General features: G+C 49.4%; 1 protein-coding gene across 1 annotated transcript; it reads left to right on the forward strand.

Annotated features, from left to right (window-relative positions):
- Positions 1 to 5,728: 5,728 nt before the first annotated feature.
- LOC123427578 (putative kinase-like protein TMKL1) lies at positions 5,729 to 8,691 on the forward strand. The gene is made up of 2 exons (XM_045111658.1): positions 5,729 to 6,640; positions 7,851 to 8,691. Exons 1-2 carry the CDS (start codon positions 6,127 to 6,129, stop codon positions 8,432 to 8,434), a joined length of 1,098 nt encoding a protein of 365 aa, XP_044967593.1. The 5' UTR covers positions 5,729 to 6,126; the 3' UTR covers positions 8,435 to 8,691.
- Positions 8,692 to 8,701: the final 10 nt, after the last annotated feature.

Below are 8,701 nucleotides of genomic sequence, written 5' to 3' on the forward strand. Positions count from 1 at the left end.
ATGTGTAAGTTTCAATGTCCAGAACTTACCTACTTTCTATGTTTCTCACTTTTAATTTTTGATATATACAGTCATGTCCTAGATTTGTAAACCTCGGACCTAGTATATCGTCTTCTGTTTTAAGATCTACATCGAAAAACTTATTCCAACAAAATTGGGTAAGCCAAAACTTTGGGTTGTTGAAGAAGGAGTTCGTAAAAGAAAAGAGTTAAAGAAGAAGCGGTCAAATAGCCAAAAACCTAGTGGGGGCACTGTGCTTACCAAAATATTGTAATAACATGAATCATATAGGGAAATACAACATCAACTAATTTGTGTTGGATAACTTTACACAATACGTCTGCCCGTGCCTTTTAGTTGTTCCCGAGTGTGGCTATTTTGCAGTAAATAACTTCAGTTCGTTCTTGTCTACAACGACCCTTCTTCTGAAACAGTTGTAAGAAAGTATTCTAAGAAGAGAAGCAAATTGTACTTCAAGCAAACAATGAGATAGAAGAACAAAAGAAACACTTTAAACACAACCGTAACCTTTGGTAGCCACTTGTTATAGGAACTGTTCATGGAAATATTTATAACTTATAAATGGGATCCACAAAAAAGAATATAATAGTTTAGCTTTACAATGCGAATACAAATGTATGAGAAGCGATATACACTAGCTAATACAAGAAATACAACCCCAGGTTTCCGAATCTTGACAGGGAAGGACGGCCCATAGAATGTGTGTCCTAAATCCTCATCCTGGTTTTGAAGGATTGTAATATCACACGTGTAACTTTGTTTTCATATGAATGAAAGGTGCCTCAGGCCAACTCCACCGCGCGATCCCAAACAGACGTCTGGTTTCGTCTGAATTTTGTCCGTTTGGGGTAGAAAAACGGACATTGGACGCCGTCCTTCCATCCAACACTGCTACCCTATTTCTACCCCATTTCTTGAGAGCTTGGTCAGATCCGGCAGGCCCTTGGCATGGAACATGTCGTCGTTGGGCGCGAAGAGGGTGAGCCGCTTGTCCATGGCCGCCTCGTACGTCTTGATGACCCCGGCGCTCCCACGCCTCACCGCGCCCCGCCGCTCCCGCGCCCCGTCCCGCCGAGCCCGCGCCCCGCCGCCGCGCCCCGTCCCGTCGAGCCCGTGCCCCGCCGCTCCCGCGCCTCACCGAGCCCGCGCCTTGCCTGCTCCAGCGCCTCGCCGCTCCCGCGCCCCGTCGAGCCCGCGCCCTGCCTGCTCCAGCGCCTCGCCGAGCCCATGCCTTGCCTGCTCTAGCGCCTCGCCGAGCCCGCGCCCCGCCGCTCCAGCGCCTCGCCGAGCCCGCACCCTGCCTGCTCCAGCGCCTCGGCGAGGGCAGCACCGGAGGTGGGGGCCAGGGCAGCGCGTGCGGCGGAGGACAGCACGGGCGGGCATGGTGGTCATGGGAGAGAAGATGGGGAGAGAGGGTGACATGTGAGCCACACGCGGACACAGACGGACGAAGAGGACGCGAAGGCGGACGTTTTGTGTCCGCTTTGGCCCCAAACCCAGAGCAACTTTGGTCTGGAAATAGGGTAGAAACGGACACGTACATGGCAAAAAATGGGTATGCTCCCATGCGATGGGTCGTTTATTTTGTCCTCTTTACCTCAAACGGACACACCCGAACGATTTGGGGTCGCGCGGTGAAGTTGACCTCATATGTATATCTGGCCATGGAAGGTCGGTCCGGCCCGACCCAGCCCGAAAAAGCCCGACCGGGACCGGCCTTTCCCACGGGACGGAACGGCCCGGGCTCGCCATATTTACATTTTATCAAAGAGGCCCGGCCCGAGGTCCAGCGGGCTTTATCAGCGATGGGGCGGGCTCAGGCCTAAAAACCAGGGCCGGACGGGTCGGTCCTAGGTTTTTTGGCTCGGACTTGGTTAGGCCAGGCCCGGTGGATGACCAGGTATACTCTCAGACGCCACCTCTTGTTCAAAAAGAAAAGGGTGGAGCACGAAGGCCAAACCAGTGCCATTTTCAGGACTTTGATCCTGTGAGAGCGATTGGTTCACCAGGCGGCAGATCCGATGCCCACATCATCCGTAGCTTGACAAGAAACCATCTGAAGGTATCACTGTCCACAATGCTAAAGCAGCATAGCTTTTCCTTTTAAATTCTGGAAGAAAATAGTTGGTCTGATTTTATTAGAGATTAGAAAGAATATACGACTGTTGGGCAAGAAGCCAGCAGGAGCATGGTTGGTAACGAGTACTTGTACGCTTAACAACATCACATATCGAGCTAATTTATTTTCTGAGCAGACAACATCACATATCACACGTTGCAGCAGCTGAGAGCCTGAGATGATGTGCTTTGTTACCGTACCGTGGACGAACAGATACCACACGAGATTTCAAAAACGGTATTGTATGAATGAATGCAAACGGTAATGTGAAATGTATACGTGCCAACTAACCTGTCACGATCAATGTTCAAGAACGTACCAACTCATTAGTTATATGCATAATAAGGGCGGGGTAAAGCTCACCGGCAATTACATAAGCTTGCCCTGACTCACGTGTTGCTTTGGACAAAGGCACATCTTGGTTATACTTTTTAGTCTGTATATAAATTTTGTTTGAAATCAATGTATCTCTACTTTAGTTAAACCTATAGAAAAAATTATCAACATTTACAATGCCAAATCAATAACGTTAGATTCATTATGAAATGTAATTTCATAGTATATAACTATATATATTTGGTATTATGTATGTTGATTTTTCTAAATTTGAATTTGATCAAACTTTACAAAGTTTGACTTGACATAAATCAAATACACTGAGTAAAATGGACCGGAGGGAGTACAATGGATCAAATTCTATAACATCTAGAGATTGCGCTAATGGAGAACAAGCCCCTAGTAGGGATGCGTGTGAAGAATGGTTGATGGAGCTTTTTTTCAAATATGCAAAGCTTGCGTATCATTTCATTGATAGAGAGAATAGAATGAGTATAACGGGGATACAACACATTACACGAACGCAAACAGGGGCGAACATGGTGCCGGAGGAGAAAGAGAAGGGATGCTCGGCCCGAACAAAGGAGACAACGCACCTAGAACCAACCCAACCCGAACCAAGAGCGACAAAGCCGAACGAGCATTAAGCCTCAACATCACCAAGCTAACACCAGAGACACCGCGAGCAAGCAAGATAGCGCCTTCAAGAAGGAAGACGACGCCGAGACGTCTTTGCCATCCGGTCGAGAGCTCTCGGACCTAGGGTTTCTCCCGAACTCGAAGAGGGACGCAACTAAAGGCCATGGCAACGCCTTCAAGAAGAAAAGACGACACCCGCAGGCGCAGTCGCTCCTAGCACCACAAGCAGAACAGAGATTTCTCCTTGGCCAGAAGCTGAGCAATCCCATAGCTGTCGGGTATGGAATCTTGGATGAGGACGCCAACGCTAGCAGGAACCACGAGGCTGGAAGGGGGTAGGTGGGGCTGCATCGACCGTCGGAGGGTGGCACCGCATCCGGACCTACGAGCATCGGATGTGGCGAAAGGAGGAGGATTTAAGGCATACAGGGTAAGGTCGGCGACGAGGCAAAGGCCACCGCAAAGGGAGACGATGACGTCAAGCTAGGATTTGGAGGGACGCAAATCCTAGCTTATGTGTCCATAGCCGTCAGGATATCGGCGATCAAAGCAAGCTGAAAGGGACGCAGTCGTTGGTCGTCGAGACCGAAGCCATCCGACACAGGACACCGGAAAACGTGGGTACAAGACCACCGGCGGCGATCAAAGCAAGCTGGAAGGGACGCAGTCGTTGGTCGTCGAGGCCGAAGCCACCCGACACAGGACACCGGAAAACGTGGGTACAAGACCACCGGGGCCGGAGCAGCACAAGCAAAGACCCGTCGCGGGGTGCCCCGCGCCTACCAAAAGCACCGAAGCCTCGCCACCGCCGCACAAAAGCTATCAACTTGGATCGAGGAGGGTTGCACGAGGCAGGCCGTACGCATCCCGCAACCCGGCGCAAGTCCCATGCCTAGTCGCGGCCAGCAGCAGCACCAGCGGCAGGCCGGGCCACGCCACCGGTGGGAGGAGCATCTGCGGGGATGGCCAGGGCATGACGCATGCACCACCGGACCGACAGGGGGAGGGGGCTGATAGTGCTTCTTCACAAAGGGCAATGTGTAGTGTGCAGCTACTAGTAGATTGTCACTATTGTTTTCCCCTCTCCATCATTCCCTAAGTTGAATTAGCCAATGATGGTCACGTTCATAGCATTTTATAGTACTAGTATGCTGGGATAGGGTTACTACAAGTGAGCAAGTTAGGCTTACTGCATATTACCACATAATAAGTACATCTGTCAACTAGGATCAAATGTACAACTTACATGGCAAAATTATTTTCTATACTATCTTGTTTGGTTAGCATATTTCCAATTATTATAAAGTAAATTTCAAAATGTAACATAATTTTGTACACTTGTTGGGAGTTACTAATTATAATTGTTTTTTCAAGTAATATTCAGTCCCTAATGGACTACGTTCCATGTCTGACAGTTTTATTTCACCACGAACACTTGTTTAATAAATACTAGAACCTAAAAGTGTTTAAATGGTGCAACTACACCATATTTTGTCAAATCCTACCATAAGTATTTGTAGCTCGTTGTGGAATTCTGATTCTAGACAACTTGGATCTCCTAGAGATGGCTCCCTTTTTCAGACAGAAGGTCGAAACCCCGACCCTCTAAATCAATACAATCTATACAATTATTTTATTAAAGTTATTGCAAGGCAATGAAGCCAAGTCATCAATAACATAAGTACAAAGCACAGGCAACTATGGCATAATTATTATAAGAGATGAAAGGGCCGTTCGGAGTCCCTCCGCTCCGCGGCTCTGCTTCCAGAGCGGACGGAGCTCTAATTCAAATTCATGGAGCGGTTGTATGGATGCTCTACAAATTCTTAAATTTTATGGAGTCGATGGACTACCGAACAGGTCCGAAATCAACACGTTTGGGCGTGCCGACTTATTTCACCGTCGTTGTCACGTTGAGTCGTTGACGGTCAGGGCAACAATTTTCACCTTGGTTGTCGCGACCAACCACTGAAAGCCATGACATAAGTAAGAAGATGACGCTTTCAACAAGGTAACAAGGCAAGTTTGTCGCTGCCGAGCCCGGCTAATAAAGGTCAAAACAAGGGTTTTTACTCAGACATGACGCTTTTTCTCTCACCGCCCTAATGATGGATATTGCGAAAGCCACCCAGCGATACTCCATGACATGTCATGCCTAGGTTATAACTGTGGCAAATGTTAGATATTAGGTTACATATCGGCAGAACACATACACCTTCTTCAAACCAACTCTAACAGACACACTACTTTAACATCTCTGTTGGACCGGTCGACGAGGACGTGAGCGCACTAAAAAGTTATTTTTTCAACATTTCACTTATATAACGCGTCTGATGGAGTTGCTCTCAAACTACTCGTTGCGTCTAGAGTCCCTGGCGACGGTGGGACCACAACCCTGCGGTGACAAAGATATGGTCATCAGAAATTCTACATAGTTTTACAGTTTTCTTTTACATGAAAAATTCTAGCCATCACCTTTAGAAATATTTTAAACCAGGCCTGGCTAGCCATCACATGGCCCTACTCTGCTTCACATACAGGGTCTAGAGTCCACAGATGATGCAATCAAGTGTACTCTATGACGCACGCAATTATGAATGAAGTTAGGGGCCTCACAGATTTCAGGGTCCTGCTGCCCACACTATTCACGGGGTACGTCCATTGCCATCATGAACACACTTATCATCGACATAAAACCCAAAGTCCAAGCAAAGGAAAACAATCTCCCACACACTTCCCTCAAGACGAGAACCATCTCTTCTCAGCCCAGCTTCCACCCCCAAAGAATACCACCATTAGCTTAGCTGACACTGTCACAAACACACCAAGCGCAACAAAAGGGAGAGATCTCAACCGCAAAGGAAAGAATCGCAGAAAGGAAGGAAGGGCAGGGGAAGGTAGGAGGAGGAGGGAGCGCCGCAAAGCACAGACCTTTCCTCCTGAGGGCACCAAACCCTACCAATCCGCCGGGAATCCCTCCCCGGAGCCGGGCACGCCGCCGGGGCGGAGCAATGCCGAGGGCGCTCGTCAATGCCGTCCTCTTCACGGTCCTGGGCGTCGTGGCCGCGCTCTTCCTCTGCTACTCCGTCCGCTGCTACCGCCGCCGCCGCCGCCGCGGGCGCGCGATGGTGCTGCCCTCGCACGGGGCCCGGGCCGACCGCTTCCAGGCGGGCGGGACCAGCGCCTACGGCAGCGGGGTGGGCGAGGAGCTGCTCACGTTCCCCGGCGGCGAGGGGCTCACCGTGGCCGCCATCCTCGAGGCGCCCGGCGAGGTGGTTGCCAAGTCGGCGCACAGCACGCTCTACCGCGCCGGGCTCAGCGCCGGCGAGGCCGTCGCGCTGCTCCGGTTCCTCCGGCCCGTCTGCTCCGCGGGCGCCGAGGAGGCCGCGGCGGCCGCGCGGCTGCTCGGCGCCGTGCAGCACCCGAATCTCGTGCCGATCCGCGCGCTCTACGTCGGCCCGCGAGGGGAGAAGCTGCTCGTGCACCCCTTCTACGCCGCCGGCTCGCTCCGCCGCTTCTTGCAAGGTCTGCCCTTTACCTACGTTGCTCCACAGCGTGCAAATTACTTTCATCGCTTTGCTTTCAAGCCAAGTTTGCCTTGAGGAAGACTAATCATGCGAAATACTCCGTCATAATTAGCTTAAACTGTAGTAAATTTGATGATGTACTCCTATGTGCCGTCGTAATTAGCTCTACTTCGTCTCTAGTTTGATTTGATCGATTATTCCGCTCATCTGATTCAGATTTAGCAAGAGTGAATACTTCCAATAATGCTGCAAGGATTGAGCAACAGCCTTGCAGAGTGAATTTTGTTACTACCTCTAGCCATGTGTCTTCACTGCTACACTTTGTACTTTTGTCGTGAAGTTTACCAGACCACGGGGACAGCTCAATAGTTGATAAAGGTGTTTGTGAACTTTTACTGGTTGGAGTTGTTAGCTGGGACACTTTGCTTAGCATGATCTTCATGTTTCTCAAGGACATATGAAGATTGGGTCACCTGTAGCAAGCCTCATTTGATTTTCTTTGTTGATCTGTGCTGTTCAGATATATCAAATCAGTGTTTCTGGGGAAACACTTATTTCCGGACATATTTAATGATTTAGATTCTTATTAAGGGGAAATGCTTTTTACCCTAGAAAAATGAGAAATCCTTTCTTCCCTCAAAAAAGAGAGAGAGAAATGCTTTCTTATATGAAGTGTTTGCGAGACTACTTTTATGGCATTTATGAGGTTGATTTTTCTGAGCTGTTTGTGCTCCCTGCATCTTTCAGCTCTCATTTTCAGTGGAGTAGTTGAATTATATGCTCTTATTGAACATGCTTTATGTGTTGATCCAACAATTGGTCACATAAAGATGATGATTATCTTTTGCAGAAAATAATCTCTGTGGTTTTTGACTTTTCGTTGTCAATAACTTTTGAGGGGTATTTGATCTTTGTGAGGGTTTGAAAAGGACATGTCCAAAGGGTCCTCTTTGCTACTGAATTTCTTGTACGATTCCGAGCTGGTTCCCTACCACAATGCAGTACTACACGATTGCGTTGAAAATGTGTTGGTCTTTACGTTGGACTGCCGGTCTTACCATGAGATTTTCCCACTACTAGCGTCAACACGTCAGTAACTTTGCTAGTAACTGTCAGATCTCAAACCATGATATACTAGAGCATCTAAACAAAAAACACCATGCATCCTCTGCACTGTCTGACATTTCCCTTTAAATTTTAACCTGCAGAAGGGATCAATGATTCACAGAGATGGGAGATAATCTGCAAGCTATCCGTCGGCATCGTCAAGGGGCTGGACCACCTCCACACAAGGTCGCAGAAGCCAATCATCCATGGCAACCTCAAGACAAGCAACATCATGCTGGACGCCGATTTCCAGCCCAGGGTATCAGACTTCGGGCTCTACCTCCTGCTGAACCCAGCCGCCGCGCAGGACATGCTCGAGGCCGCCGCGGTGCAAGGATACAAGGCCCCGGAGCTGATCAAGATGAAGGAGGCCACGAGGGAGAGCGACGTGTACAGCCTCGGGGTGATCCTGCTGGAGATGCTCGCTCAGAAGGAGGCGGCGGCAAACGACGGCTCGCCCAACGCGCGCGACATCCACCTGCCGGCCACGTTCAAAGACCTGATCCTCGAGAGCAAGATCGCGGACGCGTTCGGGTCCGAGCTGATCAAGCAGAGCAAGAACTCGGGGAACGAGGCGAAGCTCAACGCCTTCTTCGAGCTCGCCACGGCTTGCTGCAACCCTTCGCCGTCCTTGAGACCGGACTCGAGACGGATCCTCAAGAGGCTGGAGGAGATATCGAGGTGACGGAAACGCGGCGTCGCCCGCTTACTAATTATTAGACGGCGTCGAACTATATACCAGCAGGGTAGTGTTAGTATTTATAAAGTGTATTACCCGTTTGTTTTATCCCTTTTCTTTTGCTGAAACAATATAGTGTTTGTACTAGCAGGAAACTAAACTGGTGAGTGATAGGGGTTACCGGTCTGTATAGTTTCCGTGCGCTTTTACAGACAATGTGGGTGCTCAGCTTTCGACGAATGAGGCGTAAGTTTCTTCTGACCCTATTTGGTA

The sequence above is a fragment of the Hordeum vulgare genome, chromosome 2H (assembly GCF_904849725.1).
Source record: "Hordeum vulgare subsp. vulgare chromosome 2H, MorexV3_pseudomolecules_assembly, whole genome shotgun sequence".
Lineage (NCBI taxonomy): Eukaryota > Viridiplantae > Streptophyta > Magnoliopsida > Poales > Poaceae > Hordeum > Hordeum vulgare.

Coding starts and splice junctions, on each gene's coding strand:
- LOC123427578 (XM_045111658.1), top strand. CDS start 6,127: ATGCCGAGGGCGCTCGTCAATGCCGTCCTCTTCACGGTCCTGGGCGTC. Junction 6,641..7,850: donor GCTCCGCCGCTTCTTGCAAG/GTCTGCCCTTTA, acceptor TTTAACCTGCAG/AAGGGATCAATGATTCACAG.